This window comes from Perognathus longimembris, chromosome 10, assembly GCF_023159225.1.
Source record: "Perognathus longimembris pacificus isolate PPM17 chromosome 10, ASM2315922v1, whole genome shotgun sequence".
Taxonomy (NCBI): Eukaryota; Metazoa; Chordata; class Mammalia; order Rodentia; family Heteromyidae; genus Perognathus; species Perognathus longimembris.
In genome coordinates this window covers 46,482,918-46,506,758 of record NC_063170.1, presented here as the reverse complement: position 1 = coordinate 46,506,758, position 23,841 = coordinate 46,482,918, and the positions used below count along the sequence as shown (strand labels likewise).

The 23,841-nt window shown below is 36.5% G+C and overlaps 1 protein-coding gene across 2 annotated transcripts in view; it reads left to right on the top strand.

Moving 5' to 3' along the window:
• Positions 1-23,841, top strand: part of Ngly1 (N-glycanase 1) — a 45,680-nt gene that overhangs the window by 652 nt on the left and 21,187 nt on the right. For both annotated transcript variants that reach the window (XM_048355969.1, XM_048355970.1), the window contains exons 2-4: positions 3,830-3,944; positions 8,200-8,433; positions 19,515-19,680. In XM_048355969.1, the coding sequence (XP_048211926.1) occupies positions 3,830-3,944; positions 8,200-8,433; positions 19,515-19,680 (515 nt within the window). The remainder of the gene's footprint in view (positions 1-3,829; positions 3,945-8,199; positions 8,434-19,514; positions 19,681-23,841) is intronic.

Below are 23,841 nucleotides of genomic sequence, written 5' to 3'. Positions count from 1 at the left end.
TGTGAGTAAAATAACTCTTCCCTGAGCACCACTTAGATCAGGGACGGGCTGAGTCAGGATCAAGGTTGTGTGGGAGAGGGAAATGGAATGGAAATTGAAGGAACTCATCCAGTTGGCCTTCAAGGGCTTAGGTTCTCTCTCTTCCTCCCACCCCCGTCCCCCCCCCCCCCCCCGCTAGGCCCCTGGCTATCTTGGCTCTTGTAAAAGATGGATAGATTGGCAGGACGTTTAAAAAGAAATTCGAAGCTTCAAGGCTATCCATTTCATGTGCCTCGGTGTGTAGAGACAGATGGAAGGGCAGTTTTTAAATCGAGGACACTGATTGTGCCAGGTGCTGTAAGAGATGCCACATGTGGCCTGTTTGCTGCTACATAATTGTGATCTGTGGGGAGATTACTCTCCCCTTCTGTGACATCTGAACTTGCTTTCCTACCCAGAGAAATCTTATAAACTCTTCATAATGCGGATCGACTCTGGAAGAATTCAAGGCTGGGCCTTCCCACCTGGAAAGCCACTGTGAAGAACGGAGAAAGCCTTTTCGAGTTCAGTCCAGTGAAACCGAAGTACTGGGATCAGAGTGTTGTAACTGACAGTTTTACATACAAACAATGGCTTTTGGTCAGAACCATCCTTGTGAATGTTTGCCAAACTCACCGTTTGTGCTGCCAGCTTTATGGCCCAAATTTCAGATCGGAAATAGTTGTTTATTTTTTAATCGTAAAAAAGGAAATTGGGAGTTTGGAACAAATAACTGAGGTTGATATGAAAAACTACCCTTTTTAGTTTGTTTCAAATACAGGTATCTCTTTCAGTGTCCAAATCCAATGACTTCCTAACCTCATAACAGAAAAAACTGTAGGTCCCTTTTTGGTTTGTCCCCAACTACACAACTTTACAAATGTGACCATTTAACTTACTTTACAAGACTTTTAATGGGGGTGGGGGGATAACTGAAGTTGGGCTTAAAAAATTCTAAATTGCTGGAGCCACGCCCCCATCCTTCATCTAACTTACTTCAGAAGAGAGAAAATCAAAGTTATTCTGACCTTACGCTGTTTTGAGAAATCTAACATTAGAAGCCAGGCACTTTTTAAAGCACATTCTCTTGATATACCTTGGTCCTACCTCAGAGCCTGGCACAGTATTTTATAATGCTAAAATGAGAATTTCATTAGCAGACTTTTAAAAAGTGCTAAATGTTTAATCTCAAGAGAAAGGAGTTGGTTAAATTTTAAATTTCTGCTTTGGATGATGTTTATTCTATCCCTCACTTAACAGTCATAGTCCAGTTAATATAGAATGAAATATGGATTCGTTTGCACTCAGAGATGCCACTTTTAGGTAAAGATGAGCTGTCCTCAGTAATACATACTTTCTCAAAATCCTTTAGTATTTTCACTGGCATTACATATGTTTTGTTGTGGAGGGAATCCCATTCACTTAAATATGTATTTGATCTTTCACCAATTTACTTTGCAAATTGCACATAGCTATTGCTTATGAACTGCACTGGGTGTGATTATGAAGAGTAATGAAATAGAAAGTAGTTGTAGTAAAGAACATATGTTTGGTAGCAAGATTTGTATGGAATTCAGCTACATCACAAAAACTAAGAATAATTGGAAGATGATGCTTAAGCATTTAAATGCTTATGTGAAGACCTAGCTGGAAGACCTGATATCTAACACTTTAGACAATAGACAATACTTCTGATAAAATGGGACCAATACGCACAGTAAGAGAGAACATATAACTGACATGACATGATAAAAGGAAAGGGGAAAAAAGAGCCTAAAAGAAACTGAAAGTTTCATAGACACCCCTGAAGTGTGCTTTAACCTAAGCATTTCTCAATCCCATCAAGCTGACAAGATGAACCATCACAGTCTTCAGAGTAACTGTTAAGACCCCATTCATTTCAGTAGCATGGGAAAGACGTCCTCCCCCCAAAAAAAGTCTCAAAGCTGCAAAGTAATTGCTAACAAGTAAAAATATTCCAATTTATTCTCAAGTTCTTGTTGTAATGATAACAAAAAATTACAACAAAAACATGAGAAAGTTCTGTCGAAAAATTAAGTTAATTGAAAAAAGCCAAAAGCATGATGAATCCTAAGGTAAGGTCCTTACTGCAGAATGAGGAAGATAGTGATGAATTGAAGAGTAGTGGCTTTTTGAAGATGGTACTGAAAAGCTTAATATATAGCACCTTCCCAATGCAAAGTCTAGGACCTCATGGGTTTGAGTTTTATGGCCCTACCACTAAATTTTCTCCCTCCCCAGCTTCTAGGGCCTAAACTCTGGCCCTGGGTGCTGTCCCTGAGCTTCTTTTGTCAAAGTTAGTGCTCTACCACTTGAGCCACAGCTCTACCTCTGGCCTTTTGTGGTTAATTGGAGGTAAGAGTCTCACAAACTTTCCTGCCAAGGCTGGCTTTGAACCATGGTCCTCAAATCTCTATTTCCAGAGTAGCTGGGAATACAAACTTGAGCCACTGGTGCCCAAATTTTCGTAAATGTTTTAGGGGCATACTTCTGCCTTTTTAAGATTTTTTAAATTTAATTTTATTTTTTGGTTAAGACCATGTCTATTCAGCATATTTAATGAGAAAAAGATAGGATTTGGGACTTGGGTATGTGACTTAGTTTAAGGGTAGATTCTGTGTCAACAGAGAGACGTGAATTTTAGCGGTACTAGAAATGACTATGTGATAATCACGAAGAAATCTACAAGTTATTGGGAGAAAAATGAGATAGATTGCTCAAGTAGTTTTGAACCAGTAGGATTATATCATCCTGGTGACATGACATAACTTGGTGGCTTGTATTAGGTATCAAGAAAAGTTGCTCCAACTGTTTTAAATTATCTCTGATAAATATGGGTTTTAGACTTTTATTCACTATCTGTGATTTTCAGGTTATTTATAAGAACAAGTTTTATTTAAAATTTGTAATCCTTTGTAGGACCTCTATATAAATCTAGCTATGAAAATCTTTTTTTCTTTTTCTGTTTTTGCACCAGTTCTGTTGCTTGAACTCAAGGTTTGGGTGCTATTCCTGAGCTTTTGTTCTCACACTTGAGTCACAGCTCCATTTCTGGCGTGGGTGCATGTATTTAATTGGAGATGAGCCTTTCTGGGCTGGCTTTGAACTACTATCCTCAGATCTCAGCCTCCTGAATAACTAGGATTAAAGGCATGAGCCACTGGCACCCAGCTAAAAATCTTAATTATGGCAAAAGAAGTTCATTTTTTTCTTTTATTGCCATACTTTCCATACCAAAGATATATTTTGAACTGAAATAAAACTTAGGGTAAGAGCAAATTGCTCTAGAGAAGAAAGTAAAGTGACTGAAGGTTTGCCTAGGTTCATGTTTGTTGAAAGTAAAGCTTTTAGCTTCTTTATGAAAAGCTAAATGTACTAGTCATTCATTTCATAAATACTTATTAACCAAATTTATGCCAGGCACAGTTGTAGATGGTAGAGATCTAGTAGACCAAAACACACAAAATCTTCTGTCCCATTTGGAGGCTATATTGTTCTTTTTTTCTTTCAGAAACCTGAAACACTCAAAGGTACTAATTGGAACAGTACAGAATTAACATCTCACATTTTTTTCTTATGTCAACATTAATACCAGCTTAGATAATGATAATGAGGTTGTACTAAACATATACTGAAGTAAGAATCACAAAATTCGGCTTTTTCAGATTGTTCCCACTTTCTGTCCATACTCACATGTACAAATGTAACCAATATAAAATATGAAGCGATGTAAAACTTCTGAAAACCACAACTTGCTACATATAATCTAACTTCTATTTTTTTTTATCAGAAACCCTAATGATGAAAAATACAGATCAATCCGTATTGGAAACGCAACTTTTTCTACTAGACTCTTGCCTGTCAGAGGTGCTGTTGAATGTTTATTTGAAATGGGTTTTGAAGAGGTAAGTATGCATAAGTGTGTCTTCTCCCTTCTTGGTAATTTTCTGAATAAGATAATATTTTATATCAGTTGACCACTTTAGAAATATAGAACTGATTGTTTCTTTGCCTCTTCAGTCTTTTAGCAAAAGCTTGGTTTATGAGTGTATATGAATACCCATAATAGATGGAATCTGAAGTAAACCTGGAAAAGCTGAGTATAGTTGGCACAAAAAAATGGTTTTGCTTCTGTGACAGGAGAGGAGTCTTGATGTATTTATGTCACAAGAAGAAGTTGGTGGTTCCATCATTGAGAATTTTGTGACAGTTTACTTTTATAACACAATGAAAGTAGTTATTCATGTCATGAATTATCTAGGCATGGTGGTACATGCCCGCAACCTCAGCTACATGGGAAGCTGAGGCCAGGACAATTATGAAGCAGAGCTCAGCCTGGGCAACAGAGCAAAATCTTATTTCTCTTTTATGGAGCATTGGAAAAAGTTGAACAAGACTATGGAGGCACACTTGTCAGGGGCAGTCTTAAGTACTAAATTGACAGTTGTAGAAGATGTTGAAGACTTGTGTTGATCTGCTGTAGGTTTCTCGTATTCTGTTACAGACCCTCAGGATATGATAGTGAACTAGGTAATTATAATCCCATCTTAGATAGTGTTTATATTCTAATGAGTTAGATACTAGATGTAAAAGCAAAAATGAGTACAAAGAAGAAAGAGTAGTGCAATAAAAAGCAGCTGCAATGGTAGGCAGCTGCCTAACAGTGAACGCTTAGGGAAAATCTCTGGGAAGACAAGGTTGGGGCCTTTGGGACAAGAAATAGCCCAGTACCTGACATTTCAAGCAGAAGGATTGATGTGGGTAATGAAGTTCTGAATCTGACCCAGAGACAAAGACCAGTCGTGTGGTTTTGAGGGTGATAGTAAAGACTTAGAATTTCTTCTAAGTGAGATGACAAAGCATTAGAAGGGTTTGAGAATATTTTCAAAGATTATTCTGGCATTGTAAAGAGAATGTTCTGAATGTTTGGGGATTGGGGCAAGGAATGGTACTAAGAGACCAGTTAGAGGCCTTATTGTAGTAGTCTAAGAGTTGATAGTGGTTCTGTACGTTTCTTGAAGGTAGTACTAGCTTTTAGAAGAATGCTAGTGTATCAGAGGTATTAGGCAGTCAGGAAACATGGGACTAAAGGATGATAGAAGTGAAGAGGGAGAGAATTATATAGGTTTTATATATATATAATACACACACACATATATACATATTTTACATATACATATATGAGTCAACAGATCTTACTAATGAGTTGAATGATGGAATATAAAGGGAAGGAAGTAATCAGGATCTTACTAGGTTTTGGCTTGAGAAACTAAGACAGAGAAATACTGAACAGTAGTAGGTTTCAGGGAAGAAACCACTACCTGTGTGTTGAGCAATTGTGACTATTTTGCTGTTAAAATACTATTCAAGTAGAGATATTACTGGTTAAACGAGTCCACAATTCAAAAGGAGAGGTGAGGCTGGGAATATAAGTTATGGTATCATCAGATTCTAGATGATACAAGGCATCTGCACAGAGAGAATTTGAAACCTGTAGGGAGAAAAATGACAGCATTGCTGATTTTGTTCAAGGAACTCCATTTGGTTAAGTGAATAATGACAAGTGGAGACTATGCCAATTTCACATTGAAATGTCAGATCCAGTGGAATTATATTTGTCTTTCATTCCAGGAATACTTGAGTGCCAAGTAGGATAAGCCAACTGCCCAGTTTACCCCAGTACACTCCAGAATTTGCCACTGTTCTAATTTCTCATGTTACAAAAAACCCCTCAGTCTCAGGCAGTTGATGGTAAATCAAATTAGTGCCACATAACAGGCTACTCAGGCTTAGAGCAGTATTCAGTTCGCAAATTTTCACAATTTCAGAAAATCTCAACTTGGGGCATTATGCTTGTACTCTACACTTAATCCATGCCCCAGCTGATTTTGGTTTAGTTTAGATTTTTATTTTTTGGTGCCTGGGTGCTATTCCTGAGGTTTTTAGCTCAAGGCTAGCACTTGAACACTTAAGCCACAGCTCCATTTTAGGCGTTTTGGTGGTCAATTAGAGAGAAGAGGCTCGGCTGACTTTGAACCTTAATCCTCAGATCTTAGCCTCCTGAGTAGCTAAGATTACAGGTGTGAACTACCAGCACACAGCACTTTATATTTTTATAGGTAGGGTCTCAATTTTTGTCAGGGTGAGCCTTAGACCCTGATCCTCCTACATATCCCCGGGGTTATAACCATGAGCCACTATGACCACTTATTTAAGATGCAGATTTACTAGCTTTCTGCTTGGGCTAGCATTAAACCATGATCCTTCCAGTTTCTTGAATAAACTCAAGCCCCTCTTGAGTAAACTAATGGAGTTGAGACTAAATTCTACTACCAAAAAGAAATATGTTTGCTCCTTTGAGTTAACATGCAGATCTAAGATTTTTGCAGAAATATACAAGTATGTGTTACAGTCCTGGACAGTTGTAAGCCTTCTTATTTCTGGGGCTTGAACTTGGGGCCTGGACTCTGTCCCTGAGCCTCTGTGCTCAACGCTAGTGCTCTACCATGAGAGCCACAGTGCTACTGCTGGCTTTTTCTGATTCATTTATTGGAAATAATAGTCTGTTGGGGTTTCACATTTTTTGCATGGGTGGTAATAGATGATCATATTTCTACTTACCACTCTTGTAACTTGGATGGCAGGTGTATATGTCTGTGCCTACTTTTTTGTTGAGAATGGGATCTTCCTAAGTCTTTCCCTTCACTGGCCTCAAATGGCAATCTCACCCAGCTCTGCCTCCCAAGTAGTCACCACACCTGAGGTCATGTGGTTTGAATCTCTGTTCTGGCTATCATTCTGTAGCATCTGGTAGGTTATTTAGCCTTTTTGAGCCTTTATATTTTCATATTTTTAAAAAGTGAGGCTAAATCTATTATACCTTCCTTTCAAGTTGGTTATGGAAATTACTTGAGAAATATTGAATGCAAAATGCTTAGAACTTAGAACAATACTTAGAAAACACACACACATACATAAATACACAAATACACACACACACACACAATACAATGATCCTTTTTTTAATGCTATTGAAGATTCATCCCAGGACCTCACTCTTGCTAAGCAAGAACTCTACCCCTTGATCTCTGTTCCTAACCATTTTGCTTTTATTTATTCTTCAGATCAGGTCTTACTAACTCTTCTCAGGCCTTGAACTCACACACCACCTGTTTCCACATCCCTAGTACCTCAGTACCTGGGATTGCAGATGTGTTTATATATATACGACTAGCTTTTTCTTTTTCTTTGTCTTTTTCTTTTTGCTGCTGGTCCTGGGACTCAAAATCATGGCCTGGGTGCTATCTCTGCACTTTTGTGCTCAAGGTCTTTAAGGACTTGAGTTGAGAAATTATCTATGACCTTAAATAAGAATATTTTAGTTTCATTAACACATCGTAGTTAGAGTATAGTGTGAAGTTTCAGTACATGCATGCAATGTGTAATGATCAAATCAAGATAATTGGTATATTACCTTAATCATTTTTTTTCTTTTTTTTTTCTTTTTTTTTTTTTTTTTGGCCAGTCCTGGGGCTTGGACTCAGAACCTGAGCACTGTCCCTGGCTTCTTTTTGCTCAAGGCTAGCACTCTGCCACTTGAGCCACAGCGCCGCTTCTGGCCGTTTCCTGTATATGTGGTGCTGGGGAATTGAACCCAGGGCCTCGTGTATAGGAGGCAAGCACTCTTGCCACTAGGCCATATCCCCAGCCCACCTTAATCATTTTTTGTGCCGAAAACATTCTAAGACCTCTACTAAGGTTTTTGAATATTCAGTTAATTGCCAACTAAAGTTATTCTTCTATACATTAGATAACTTCTTACTGGCTTTATATGACCCTAGTCCTTTCTATCACTGTGTCTCTGTCTTTATTTCATAAGGAATGTCACAGAGGGCAATAGTATATTATTGCAGAGAAGATAGGGATATGTGTATTACCACTCAGATTTTCTATTTCAAGACGATCAAATATTTTTCTGGAGCTTCTTTGAATTACATTAAATAAGCTAAGCATTATCTCATGCTAACAAGGTTTCTTAATTGTTGAACAAAATGTGAGAAATAGTTAAAATGTCACATTCTATAGTATTGACTTCATATTTATATATGTGAATGACTGTCATAAACAAAGCTTAAAACTTCCCAATTTTATAAATTCTAGGGAGAAACACATCTTATCTTTCCTAAACAAGCTTCAGTGGAGCAGCTGCAGAAAATCCGTGACCTGATTGCCATTGAGAGAAGTAGCAGATTGGATAAGAGGTATAAAGAAGTATTTGCTCAGCAACCTGCCACCAGTACGCAGCTTCCTACAACACAGCCTTCGAATCCTAATGGATCCCAGAATCCAGGGAACCCTCAAGGGCAGTCATTACATTCACTCTCTGTTCCAAAGGTAATGTATGAATTAAGCCATTATGTAACCGTCCTTCTGTCCAAGTGTTAAAACAGCAAAAGCTTTAGAGATTGTCCCTAAATGCTGTTGTTTGTACTTAAAAGTCTTACATCTCCAAGTTTCTTTAGCACTTTTCATAACAAATGTTGGGGAAATGGTTGTCATTTACTTGTTTGTTTGTTTATATTTATTTTTGCAATAGGGTTTCACTGTGTTGCTTACTCTGGTCTCAAACATCTATACTCAAGTGATTTTTCAGCTCAGCCTCCTGAGTGCTGAGATTACAGGCAATTTACCTTACACAGCTATTTTATTTACATTTTTTAATGTACCTGGTTTTGGTATTTAAATTAGTTACATAAATTAGCATATCCCATTAACAAATGGACCTAAACCAAACAAATTAATAACTAAATTAGTAGATTTCTCTACTTCGTTAACACTTCTAAATTCTACTTGCTGCTTTTCACCATAGGGATAATTAACTTCAGTAGCCTAATCATTGTCACCATCCTATTGCAACTTAAAGTCAGCTTCTTTAAGGTCAGAAGAAGAAAAAGGCATGAATATGTTGATAGTGGTTGCTAGCAAATGTTATATACTTTAGAACCGGAATTTGATTTCTGGTGTCTTAAAGCATTATTTGTAAGCCTAAATGATCCCATTTAATAGGAACCTACCCTATTTAGAAAAATTCCTTCTGATAGAAGTCTTTATCAAAATTTTATCTGTAGAAAACTTTTTGTTATACTTCTCTAATTACTTTGTCAGTGCCAGTTTAAACTCATTTCCTCTTTTGATTCTGGTAGAACTCCTAGTCACTGTCCTCCATACAGCAGAATATTATATAGAAATCATTAAATATACTCTTAATTCTTCTCAAGTTAGGTAGCTCTGCAGCTTTTTCTGTCTTCTCCTTAATAATCAAATGAGGATGATTTTGCTTTGTCTAGGCCAGGAAGACCCTGGACTTCTCCTTTAAAAATAAAGGATGAGGGTTGGGGATATAGCCTAGTGGCAAGAGTGCCTGCCTCGGATACACGAGGCCCTAGGTTCAATTCCCCAGCACCACATATACAGAAAACGGCCAGAAGCGGTGCTGTGGCTCAAGTGGCAGAGTGCTAGCCTTGAGCGGGAAGAAGCCAGGGACAGTGCTCAGGCCCTGAGTCCAAGGCCCAGGACTGGCCAAAAAATAAAAAATAAAAATAAAAATAAAGAATGAAAGTAGTCTCTGTTAGCAAGAGAAGAGATGGAGAGTGTTACTACCTTTTTCATAATTCCAATTATGCTGTGATACTTTAAAAAATTCTTTCTGGATACCACTGACTCACACCTGTAATTATAGCTGCTCAGAAAGCTGAGATCCTTAGAATAGTGATTTGATCCCATTCCAGGCAGTAAAGCTCACTACATTTCAGATATAACAAATAACAAGCAAAAAGCAGGCCTGAAAGCATGACTCAAGTGGTAAAGCCCAGCCTAGCAAGCAAATTGAGCAAGCATGATGCCTTGAGTTCAATTCTTTCTTTAACTTACATTTACACAGTGCTATAACAGTTTCAAGTACACAGAGGTAATCAGTCTTACCAAAAACACCTTGAAAACACTTTATTTCATAAAATATCTCTTTCCTGAACTAAACAGTATTGTGTTGCTGCTTTGACTGTGATTGCAATCTTCATCAAGCTCCTTTCTTTTTTAATTTTTAAACTTGAATTCAGCTGTAGCATAGGTCTTTAAGGCCCAGTCAGCCTGCACTCTGTAAAACACATCATTTTATTGACAAAACAAATTTTACACTTTAGAAGAAAATAAGCCTTCTCAAATATGTATGTTATTAGAAGGCTAGTGTTTATCAACTCTTAACTTCTTTAGTTCTTGATAAAAAGCATCAATTTCCTAGGCTGAGAATGTAGTTCAATGATAGAGTGCTTGTTTAGTGTGCCTTAGGCCCCTAGGTTCAATCCCCAGCACCCTACCAAAAAATAAAATATGGATCTTTTACTATGTCCCTTAAAGGAGTTGAGAAAGAATTGAATGAGTCCTTTATGATTACTCATGCATTATTGGAATACACATATTTATTTTTAAAATATTGGTGTCACTGCTAGGGGGGTTCTCTACCACCCGGACCACTCTTCTAGCCCTTTTGTTGCACTGATTATTTCTAAGGCAGGATCTTGCTTTGTTCCTGGGCCAGCCTGGGCTTTGATCATCCTATTTGTGCTTCCCCATGTCACTGACAATGACAAGCATGTATCACTATACACATCCATTGTATTTTTCCTCTGTTACTTAGATGATGGGTATGCACCAAGCCTAGCCATTGGTTGAGATGGAGTCTCATGAACTTTTTGCCCACCTGGACTCAAATCTCACTTGTCTATTCCCTCAAACCCTGTTTCCAGCTCTCAACTAGCTAAGATTATGAGTTTAAGCCACCACTTTTTAAGCCATTTTTAAAAAGTGTTTTGTTATTTAAGCTTCAAATCACCAGTAATTCCTATCTTCTATAACTTGACAGTTGTTTTCTCCTGCTTTCCCATTTTGAATTGGGATACTAATTAAAAATTAATAATGAACCAAAGTCAGGGAGCAAGAGAGAGATTAAAAACATTTTATCCTGTGTATAAACTAGATAAAATTTGGCAAACATTGTAACTATTCCAATTCATTGGTTACAACCAGAGCAATTAAATTTTAGAGTATGTCACTGTGATAGTGACAGTAAAGTTTGTCACTAAGCTTTTCCTTTAAGATAGAAAGTACTGGAATATATTTGTGGCCAGTAAATAGAGATGTTGGTTGTCACTAAGGTTTTTTGCTGCTTTTTCTGACAGTTCGTATAAGTGGAATAATGTAATGTGTAGTCTTTAGTTTTTGGCTCTTTTTCCTTGTGTAATGTATTTGAAGTTCATTTGTATCTTAGGATATGTAAGTATTTTGGTGTGTTTTTTTCCCCCTCCACTGTATAGTGTTCATGGTAAGGATATGTCACATCTTATCCAATCATCACTTGGTGGACATTTGGGTTTTTGCCCTGGTAGCTATGAATAATGATGCTATTAACATTCACATGTATGTCTAGCCAGGTACCTGTAATCCTAGCTACTCAGGAGCTGAGATCTCAGGATTGCGGTTCAGAGCCAGCCTAGGCAGGAAAGTCCATGAGAATTATTATCTCCAGTTAAGCATCAGAAAACTAGAAATAGCACTGTAGCTCAAAGTGGTAGAGTGCTAGCCTTGAGCAAAAAGAGTTCAGGGACAGTACCCAGGTCCTGAATTCAAGCCCAATGACCACCATCAAAAAAAGAAAAAGCTGCACATACATCTCTGGTTTTTGGTGGTACTGGAGTTTGAATTCAAGGACTCATTCTTGATAGACAGATGCTGTACCACTTTAATATCATTTCCCAAGTGGCTTTTTTTGGTACTAGTTATACAGGGAGAGATTACTTTGTTACAGTCTCTGTGCAGGTTTACACTATATTCCATTTAACCCCACCCCCTCTATTATACTCCCTACACCACCAAAGGCTTTGGTTATCTTTTACTTATTTTTCTTATAGGGTTTTGCATTTTTGGCTGAGTCAGCTTTGCGGCACTGTTCTCTTGGTTGCGTCTCCTGAGTAGCTGGAATGACAGGCATATATGACCACACCTAACTTATTACTTGAGATGGGGTCTTGATGATGTTTTGCCTGGGCTGACCTTGAACTTCAGATCTCCACTCCCTGATAGCTAGGATTACAGATAGGAGCCACTGGGTCTGACTTCACAAACATGTCTTTGTGTAGACATCTTTGTTTCTTTTGGGCAGATTTCTAGAATTGGAACCACTGAACATGTAGTTAAGTGTACCCTTAATAGTCTAACAGATTGGTAAGCTATTTTCCAAATTTGCTGCACCATTTTACACTTAAAAAAAAAACACTATTGTTTCTATGTCCTGGAACTCATTCTTTATGATCAGAGGCACAGAGATTGTGCCTTTGTGTCCCCCCCCTCTAAGAGTACCCTCCTCTGGTCTCACTGTGTGTGAATGCCTCGAGTTCCATATAATTTATCATGTCCTAGTAAGATTTACATTTTATTAGCAATATATGAATGTTCTAATTGTTCAATATATTCACCATAAGTTTTTTATAATTTTTATTTTAGTGCCTAAGTGGTATTTCATTTTGATTTTTAATTTTCATTTTCCTAATGATACTTCTAATTTTTAAATTTACTGGCTTTACATGCTGTCCAATATTTCTAATAAAAATGATTTTCTGATAACCATATTCTGTATACCCTTTCCCTTTCAAAACCAGATTTGAAATTGCAAGGACAATTTACAATGATGTGTTTCCTCTGAATGTTAACATTGTGTTTCTGATTTTGTGAAATTTTTCTAGATTGAAATCATGATTCTGAAGTATGACTTGCTTAAAATAGGTACATAGCTACTTTTTACACAGCTATTTAAATGTATGCTTTTATTTCATGTAACAGTATAGTGTATATTGAATTTTTAAAGAACATTTCATGAACTCAGTCATTCTAAATATTGCCTGCTATACATATTGATGATGTGTCTCAAGGAATTATCATAATTTGTGATTGCTTCATTCAGTGATTATGAGTTCATAAAAATGAGGTCATTTTCTTTTTCTTTTTTTTTTTTTTTTGAGGTTCTAGGAATTGAATTCATGACCTCAATTGCTAAGCAAGCACTCAACCTCTGGCCCCTAATTTTCTGAGCTAGTTAGCTTTTAAGCTAAATTTTATAAGTAAAAAACTGAAGCATCTTCTTAGCTTGGATTTCTGTATCATCTTTATTAAGATAAAAAAGTCCATTTGATTATCAGACCTAAATTTCATTTACTTCTGAATCTACTATCCTTATAGCAATACCTTAATACTTGATCCTTATATCAGAATATTTATCACCTATGAAAAATGATGTGAAACCAGGCATGGTGGTCCACTCCTATAATCCTAGCTCTTGGGAGTCTGAGGGATTAGGATTGAAAGTTCAAGGCCAACCTGAGTGAGCTACTTAGAAAATTCCAGATCAGCATAGAGCACATAGCAAGATCCTGCCTCAAAACATAAAAACAAAAAATGTGGTCTGAGTCAAGCACTGGTGGCTCATGCCTGTATTCCTAGCTACTTTGGGAGGCTGAGATCTGAGGTCATGAGTCACGGTTGAAGCTACCTCAAGCAGAAAAGTCTTGAGACTCATCTCCAATAAACTATTCTGAAAAGTGGCACTGTGGTGCAAATGGTGGAGTGCTAGCCTTGAGCAAAATGAAGCTCAAGGACAGGGCCCAGACCCAGAGTTCAAGCCTCAGGACTGGCAAAAAAAAAAAAAAAAAGTGTAGTCTGTTTTGACATAAAGAGTATATAAATATGGGGAAAAATGGTGAAATAATAATTGCAAAATTAAATAGCATAAGTTTTGTTTGCTATGTGTAGCATTTCAATTTTTCAGGCAGAGTTGTATGTGTCTTACATCCCAGCCATGGGAGATGGGAGATCAAAAGTATAGCATTGAAGCACAGTCTGGGCAGAAAGTTAACAAGACCCCATGTCAACAAATAATCTTGACATGGTACAGCACCTGTAATCTCCTCTGTTGGAGAAGCATAGGTAGAGGGATCAAGGTCCTGAGGTTGGCCCAAAGTAAAAACAAAAGACTATCTGGAAAATAACTAATGGGAAAAAAGAGGGATCTGGAGGCATGGCTCAAGTGGTAGAGTACCTACCTAATAAGCTCTAGGTCCTGAATTCAAACCTCAGTACCTCTTGTGCATGTGTATGTATACGTGTGTACATATATATGTACATACATATATGTGTATATGCACATATATTCATATATATACACTTTTTTCAAAAGTTTTGGAAAGCTGTATATAAACACTTTAATCATACTTTCTGCAGGTGAAATTATGGGTGATTTGTATATTTATACCATTCAGTGTCTCATAAACTTTTTTGCAGCAAATAGCTTATTTATAGTTGATTATTGCCAAGTTGATTAAATTATTATTTTAAATTATTAAATAGCATCTTCATGCTTAGAAATATGCTATAAATAGACAAGCCATGGAAGTATTAATAAAGGTTTAGTGGGCTTGGGACCCTTTATTATTGCTAATCCAGCTTCCACCAGTTATATCTCATGATTAGAGCAATTTTTTTCTAAAAGAGTCTTAAGTATATCACATAACAGAAATAATTGGAAGTATGATTAATGAAGAAAAAGTCTTTTTGATCTAAAACAGATTTCACATCTTAAACTTCCAATTTGTACCCCAAATAACTTTTCCTCTGTCAAGCAATTAACTCCTGCCTTGTGTAGCTTTAGTACATGGTCACCCAGCTGCTATAATCTCCTTGCAATCAGCAGCCTTCTATTTTTGTGAGTGTTTTTTTTCAGAGTTGTGCCAGTGAATATGTAAAGAAATAAAGCAAGAAAACAAGTTTCATTGTTCAAGATCATTTGAATGCCATTAAAACTGCAATGAATAAGATGATTTCTGGATTGGAAAGGATTAAATTGAAAATAAAAATATTCTGGATAAGTTCTTACTAATTCAGTAAATACAAATCTGTATTTAAGAAAAAGATAACCTTGTTATCTCACTTGTAAGAATTTTTTCATTTTTTTCTGTTTTTATATCAGTTCTGCTAAAGGAAATATATTCTCCATTTCAAACTCCCTGCATTTCTTATCTTCGAGTCTGCCTCATATTTTGTCCTTCAATTGTAGAACTCATTCTTCTCTTGTATTAACTGAGAAAATAAGCACTTAAAAAATGTTAGTTCCCTTTCTGTCCTTATCTGCCTGCTTCTTTGTGCACTGTGGAATCTCACAAGCACAGCTCCCATCGCTCACCTCCTTTCTTACTGGGAGGTCTTCCTAGTCACATTTATAACTTAGGCCAGTCTTTGTTAATGGTTGTTCCACTTGTGCCACAGACTGAATTCTGAACATAATCCCAGACTGGCCAAATCAGAATAGAAAAAGGTTGAACTTGGGAACCAGCAGGTTAATGTTTAAGAACCTTTCCTAACAGTTTTCCTAGTTTAAAAACACACTCTCGATACGCACCATTTAAACTATAAGACTGTGTAACATGACTATTATAAATGCAGGAGTGAACATGCCACTGTTCACCCCACTACTTCATCGCATTGTTTTTCACTGTTGTTTCTTCAGCCTGTGAGGGAGCCACTATTAATCATACAACTATTATTTTAAGTCAATTGCTTTGCCCCCATCCTGTTTTGTACAGTTCTCCTGGTGTATCTTGCACACGTTGGCAGAAGTTCAGGTTAATCTCTTGCAACTTGTTTTCCTCATTAACACTATCATATGGCTATTTTTACTATATGATCAGAAGTCTCTGTAGTAATGGTCCTTTTTGGTTTGTTTTGACTTGATGAATCATTAGTCTTTTGCTCAGTTGTTCATTTTCTGAACCATTTTCCACAATAAGTGGTAACCTTAGTTGCTCATTGCAAAAAGCTGTGGATCATTCCTAATTGCTTTCAACTCCACAGGCCAGTCACTCATCATCTAGAGTGTGGATTTCACTTCCTAAGACCTTTCTGTATCTACTCACTTTTTTCTACCAGTGCTGGAAGCATCGAGATTCAGGAACCAGCTCTCTTGAAGATCTGCTGTGTTCCCTCATCAATTCTTTGATTCCTCCTTTCTCCCTATAATTCTCTATGGATTACAGAGATGTTCAAAAAACTGAGCTTATCATTTTGCTCACTTGCTTGACTTTCTTTACTGTCTTCCCATTGTAGTAGAGCAAAAACAGAAAGACTTAGCTGTTTATCAACCCAGTTTTATCCTTAGCTTCTAACTTTCCATTTCCCCTCATTCTCTATGTGCTGAATACTTTGATTTTCAAAATATACTACGCATATTTTCTATACACACTAACATCCTTCCTGCCATTCCTTCAGACAGGAGTGCCTTTTCCCTTTCCTCTTTGCTAGTTTAATTTCCTTCACAAATGTCATTTTCTTCTTTATTCACAACTCCAACTGTTAAGACTCATTTTGTCCTTCATATTTGCTTTGTAATTCTTAGCATACCTAGGAATAAATTATTTAGATTACCATTATATCCCTCATATCTGAAAAACAAAAGATCAGTAAATATTTAAGTAAATAAACATTGTACATACCCATGGATTATTTTGCCTTGTGAGGGTAAAGTCCTTGTGTGTTTTGCTCTCCAATATTTTTCCAGTATCTTAATACATTGATACAGACAAATTTTTGATGAATCCCTATGGTGATTCTGTCATCCAGTGTATTTTCTCATTAGACCATAAAGTGATTGTTTATTGTACATCTTTCCCATTGCTTAATAACAGTGCCAGATACACTATATTTGGTAAAGACCAAACTGTCACTCTCTTTAATAGGTAACAGGTAGATTCACATTTACTGTAATTGCTAATAAGTTTGAATTTGTTTCTGAACCTTACTTTGTATTGCTGATTCTCTTGCTTTTTTCTTCTCTATTTTAATTGATCAAGTTGGTTTCTTTGCCCTGATAACTAGGAAATTAACTATACTTTGTTTGGTTTTCTAATGACTGGCCTGAAAGTCTTATATTTTTGTAACAACATTTTACAAGACAGAAACCTCTTTTCTTATTTTTTTATCTGTCACATTACATATAAAAAATTAAGATTTTGTTTTCCAAGTATGATTATTTCTTACCAGCTAAGACTTGAGCTTTGGGCAGGGCATGTTAATACAGGCCTTAATCCAACGTTAGATGCAAGATTAGAGTTAGATGCAGGAGGTTTGCAAGTTTCAAGGCCAGCATGACCTTCACCAAGCCAGTATGAGCTATGTAGTACCACCGTGTTTTAAAAAGGCTTAGCTTTCCACATGCTAGTGGTTCACACCTATAATCCTAGCTACTCAGGAAGTTGAGATCTGAGGATCTCAGTTTGAAACTAGCCTAGACAGGAAAGTCCATAACACTTACCTCCAATTAACTCACCAAAAAAAGCTAGAAGTAGAGCTGTGGCTCAAGTTGTAGAGCCATTACCCTTGAACAAAGAAGCTCAGGTACAGCACCCAGACCTTGTGTTCAAGCCCAGGAGTGGCACTAAAGAAGAAAAGGGCCTAGCCTTATTCCAGTGGCTCATACCTATAATTCTAGCTACTTGAGATGTTGAGACCTGGAAGATTGTGGTTCAAAGCCAGCCCAAGTAGAAAAGACAACTGTCTCCAGTTAATCAGCAAAAATCTGAATTGAAGGCACGGCTCAAGTGAAGAATGCAAACCATTAGCAAGAAAGCTGGGAATGATTACTTTTCGTGTAATTTTATTTCAGAATATGTATTTTGCCCTACTACACTTAGTTTGGCTGAGTATGATTTGTATGTTACTCATTTTCCCTCTGAATTTCAAGAATTTTACTTTATTGTTTTCAGTGAGGTAGGTATCTGACGTCAGATTATCTTATCTTGTATCTTACTGCTTAAACAATTCTGGGATTTTGTTTTTAACCTTACTCTGGTATAAATAGCATGCCTAGTTTTTGTTTTGCTTTGCAGTTATACTGGCTTTGTAGCTTATGAAATATGCTTCTGTTATTTCTTTGAAGAATTATTTTCTTCCATTGTTCGTACTCTTTTTGTAGTTCCTATTACCAAGATTTGGAAACTTCAGATTTTCTTAAATGTTTGTTTTTTCTGTGCCTTACTCTTAGAAAAATACCTTAACTTGGTCTTCTCATTGATCTATTTTTTTTGCCATGTTTATTCTACTCTGAAACCATTTATACTTTCTTTTCTACTTCATTGTTTATTTCTACCATCTGTAATTGAGTCTTTCAATACAGATGTTCCCCAACATAAATTAGAGAACTTAATGATAATTTGACTTAAATACTTTTCAATTTTATGCTGGTGTAAAGGAAATGCAATATACATTTGGTAGACGTTGTATATAGAGTTTGAATTTTGATCTTGGAATAGGCTAGTCATATGCAATAAAGACCCTCTGGTGGCACTGGACATTAGCAGCCAACCACAGCTCCTAGTCAGCTTTACCATCATGAGAAAACAACCATTAGTCCTCAGAGAACCATGTTGCTAAACTGTGATGGTCAGTCGGTTAGATATGTTAAATGTATTTCCAGTTATGATAGATTTCTGAGGACATAATCCCATTCTGAAGTTAAGGAGCATAACTGTGCTGTACTCTGAATCTCTGAAGATACATTCTTTTAGTCTTTGCTGCTTTTCCTGTCATAGATTCTTCTTTCTGATTTTTCACTTGAATGAATGTATTTTTGTAGATCCCTGTGTCAACTTTTTGGGGAGTACTACATTTGCTCCCAGCAACCTTGGAGAAGGGCAGAACAGGCTATGTTCTCCCAAAGAGGCCCTCATTCTGGACTTGGGTGTGGATGTTTTCATTGGGGATTCTAACCATGTAGGAACTTTGTTCAGAAGCAAGCTTTCTGGTTGATAAATTGCAAAGAGGGAACCAAAATGATTAGTAGTTACTCCTGCAGAGACCAGACTGGTCCCTCTAGTACTTATTTCACTGTCTGTTTCTGCTGTGTGGGTCCTATGGCTCATTTGCCTTACCTTTTTATATTTTTTCTTCTCCCTTTGTGGGAGGCATATTGCTTTCATTTTTTCCCCTTACTAAATTCATATCTATCATTCCTTTCTTAGGAGTTGTTGAAATTCCTGTATCTTAAAACTATACCTCCTTTGTAATTCTGTATATTACCAAGATTTGAAGTAGAAAAGGCAGTAAGATGCATTGCTCAAAGTAGTATTTTGATCAAGGTTTATGGTCAATAATTCTGTTTAAATATATCTTCACTAATATATGCAGAGGGAAAAATAGATCTATCTTTGGCACTGGTGTGCTGTCTCTTAATACTAATAATGTGAAAGTTTGGGGAATAATTGTATTTTATCAAATCCATATGTTCCCCCTTATCTAGGAACCCTGTTTTCTTTTTCTTTTTTTAACTATGTTATTTTTGTAGCATAAATGAAAAACTAACTTCAACTTTTTTTTTCTATTAGGTTACTGCTGCTTCAGCCATTCTAAAAATTCTGCAGTCCAACATTGAGCATGTGCTGCTCTATGAAAATCCTATCCTCCAGGAGAAAGCATTGACTTGTATTCCAGTCAAAGAACTAAAAAGAAAATCACAAGAAAAGCTATCCAGAGCTAGAAAATTAGATAAAGGTAGTAGCTTTCCATAATTTTTATTGCTAACTGTGCACCATTAGTAAACAAATATGAAAATAGTGCCTTTTACTGTGTATACTGTAAATCATTTATTTACATATTGATTTTTATGAAGTATAATATATCAAACACTCGGCTTTTTACAAAAATGGTATAGTGTAGTAAAATATAAATAACAGAAAAATTACCGTGCTAGCTATTTTAAGTGTACAGTTTAGTGCATTGCTAATGTTATATAACCCTTGTCTTCTAAAACTGAAACTCTGTACCCACTCAACCACTCTCTATGAAATCATCTACTAACTCACTATTCTTTCTGTGTCTGACTTTGCTTACTGCAAATATAAGCGCAGCTTTACTTTTAGTGTGATTTCCTCAGATTTCTTCACCTTGTACCAGATTGCAGAATAATCCATTTTGTGTTTAAACCATATTTTGCTTCTGTAGTCATCTATTGATGTATCCTTCGGTTGCTTTCATGTTTTAGTTGTTGAGAATATGCTACTGTGGACATATATGCAACAGCTAAGCATAGTAATATATTCCTGTAATGCCAGCTGTTCCATAGGTGAAGATTAGAAGAACTGAGGCTGGGAATATGGCCTAGTGGCAAAAGTGCTTACCTCATATACATAAAACCCTAGGTTCAATTCCCCAGCACCACATAGATGGAAGATGGCCAGAAGTGGCACTGTGGCTCAAGTGGCAGAATGCTAGCCTTGAGCAAAAAGAAGCCAAGGACAGTGCTCGGGCCCTGAGTCCAAGGCCCAGGATTGGCAAAACAAACAAACAACAAAAAAAAAAGATTAGAAGAATTGAAATTAAAAGCCAACCTGGGTAAAAAGTTACTGAGATCTTGTTTCAGTAAAATAAGCTGGAGGATATGTTTCCAGTTATGAGAAGGAAACAGAGGTAGAAGGATCACAGGCCCCAGGGCAAAAACACATGTTCATAACTAAAAATAAAAAGGGCTAGGCCATGGCTATAAGTATTAGAGCTCTTAAGTTCATACACTGCTACTGCCAGAAAAACAAAAAAGCCTATGGGTATACAGATATGCTTTTGAGATCCTGGTTTTAGTTATTTGAAGTTTATATCTATATATCCAGAAGTGGAATTGCTAAATCTTACACTAATTCTATTTTTAATATTTTTGAGGAACTACTATACTTTTTCCAATGATACATGTACCATTTTACATACAATCTGTAATTTCATTTATATTCAGTTCTTTAATAGTGTTCATTTACAATATATCTTGGAAATGTTTTTAAGTCTCAACTGAGGTGTATGGTATATGCATATTTTTTGTACAGTTCTATATGGATGGATACTGATTGTGTATCAAGGACTACTTTGAGACAGATACCTAGTTTCAAGGTGATGTGACAATATTAGGCCATAGTGGGTCTTGACATTATCCACTTATGAAAGAAGTATTTCTACTTAGTGAAATTATTAAAGTTGTTGATGGACTTTATGGATTTTTCTAGTGAGGTTAATACTCTGATTTCTAGAAGCTCTGCATATTCTAGGTACCTTTAATTTGCTAAGATTTTTTATTGACTTTAAAGTCTGTGTCCTATTTTTAAGAAAGCCAGTCATAAACATCTTCTCTACTTTTGTAGTATTCTACAGATTTTTAAAATAAGGTACAGTAGGTATTTCGTATCTAGGAAACTACTTGTGTCTTATTAGGTAACTTAGTTCACCACCTTAGAACAACTTTGAAATGCTACCTTTGTTTCAAGTTTTGTTTGTTCATTTTATTATGTACTGTATACTCATTTAGAAATCTTTCAGGATAGTCTCTTTTTGTTTCATTGATCTGTATATTCTTCATCAATACCACAGTATTTTAATGAATTTGATCATGTTTTGCAATTTGCAATAAGCATATTTCCTTTTAAAACCATTTAAAATTGTATTTAAAAAATCAGGCTTTTTATTACCAAAAAAAAAGAGAGTGATCTTTAGATAAAATTTAGACTGCTGTATAAATAAGGTAGATTGCTCTAGTTATCTGGCCAGTGAGTAAAAAACAACCATTTTAGATCTTCATTGTTTTTATTCAAAGGTGCAGTGACTATTTTATGAATTACTTCCACTACATAGATTCTGGAGGTAGATTGTCAATATTATTTTAAAACTATCTTATAATTTTAATTAGAATTATATTAAATTTCAGACTAATTTTTTTGAGACAGCAGTTTTAGAAATACTATTTCTCAATCCAGAGTCATTAATATGTCTCTGACCTTCCTCCTTGGTTCTTTGTTATTGTTATATATATATTTTTTTAATTGGTCATGGGGCTTGAACTCAAGGCCTGGGTGCTGTCCCTGAGCTTTTGTACTCAAGGCTAGCACTCTGCCACTTTGAGCCATAAAACCACTTCTGGTTTTCTGGTGGTTAATAGGTGATAACAGTCTCAGACTTTCCTGCCCAGGCTGGCTTCTAACTGTGATACTCATATCTCAGCCTCCTGAGTGGCTAGTATTACAGGTATAAGCCACCAGCACCTGGCTACATTTAAAATTTTTTGAAATATAATACAGGAAAATAAAAATAAAGTACAATTGACTCTTGAACAACATGAATTCGAACTACATGTGTCCACTTAGAGGAAAGTTTTTAGACAGATATGTAACAATTTAAAAAACTCTTCAGATGAACTGTGTGGCTTAAAAATATCATCAAATAAGCAAAGCTGGACATTAGTGATTCACACCTATAATACTAGCTACTCAGGAGTCTTGAGACCTGAAAATCATGGTTCAAATCCATCCTGGGCAGGAAAGTCCAAATTAACTCTAGTTATCTCCAATTATCTCCAATTAACTACCAAAAAGCTAGAAGTGGGAGCTGTAGCTCAAGTAGTAGAGCACTAGCTTTGCACACAAAAGCTCTGCAAGCTCATCAGGCTCTGAGTTCAAGCCTCAGGACTGACATAAAATCAGTAAATAAACAAGCAAGCAAAGATATTTCTTTTTTTTTTTAGGTTTTTAAATTTTTGTTTATTTCTTTATTTATTTAGGCCAGTCCTGGGGCTCGGACTCAGGGCCTGAGCACTGTCCCTGGCTTCTTTTTGAGCCACAGCGCCACTTCTGGCCGTTTTCTGTATATGTGGTGCTGGGGAATTGAACCCACGGCCTCATGTATACAAGGCAAGCACTCTTGCCACTAGGCTAGATCCCCAGCCCAAGCAAAGATATTTCATGGATACATTAAATGCATATACTTATGAGATAATTATCATGCTGCCATAAATATACAGGAATACATTTTCTAAAGTTAAAAATTTCAGAACTTCAGCACACAAACACAAACCATATATTGACTCCATTAAGTTAAGAAAAATGTAAATGTACATAAATATAAACATGTACTATTAAATTATAAGTGCCTAAAATCTACTGTAGAACATACTTTATACTTAAGCCAAGTCCAGCAACTGCTGGCACACGAACCGAACTCTCCTGTAAACATATAAACATGGGTATAATATTAAATTATAACTGCCTAAAATCAACTCTAGAATATGCTATATCATTAAAGCCCGACAGCTTCTGGGCCAGTGCAGACAAACTCAATCCTCTTGTGCATGAAGAGGTGAAGGAGGTGCTGACACTGAGGGTACAGGACAGGATGGACCCATAAGACAGTGTATGTCTGGGATTATAGACCACAGTTCTGTAGGGCTCATCTTGCCAAAGACAGCTTAGAGAGGGTGGCATTAAAGGTGATGAAAAAAGTCAAGGAGATGAGACTGTCAGCAGACACCTCAGCAGAAGTAGTGCTGCAGCTTTATCTACCCAGTACCCAACAAATGCTAAACCACAAGATGACCAAGCCAATTGGGGCTAAGCCAGTTGAGGCTGAGTAAATGTCAGTTTACCATCTCTCCAATCTTCTAGTCATCATCCAACAGGAAGAAAGGAACTCCAGCAACAAATCAAGAAAAGATTGGAGCTGAAGATTTAGAATGCTTGGTTTTGTTTTGTTTTGTTTTTTAACTCATGAACCAGATAACTAGAGCTGTCTGCGTTATATCAGCAGCATAGGAATTTTGTTTTACTTAAAGGCATCTTTTTTTGGTAATGGTGTGTGTGTGTGTGTGTGTGTGTGTGTGTGTGTGTGTGTGTGTGTGTGTGTGTG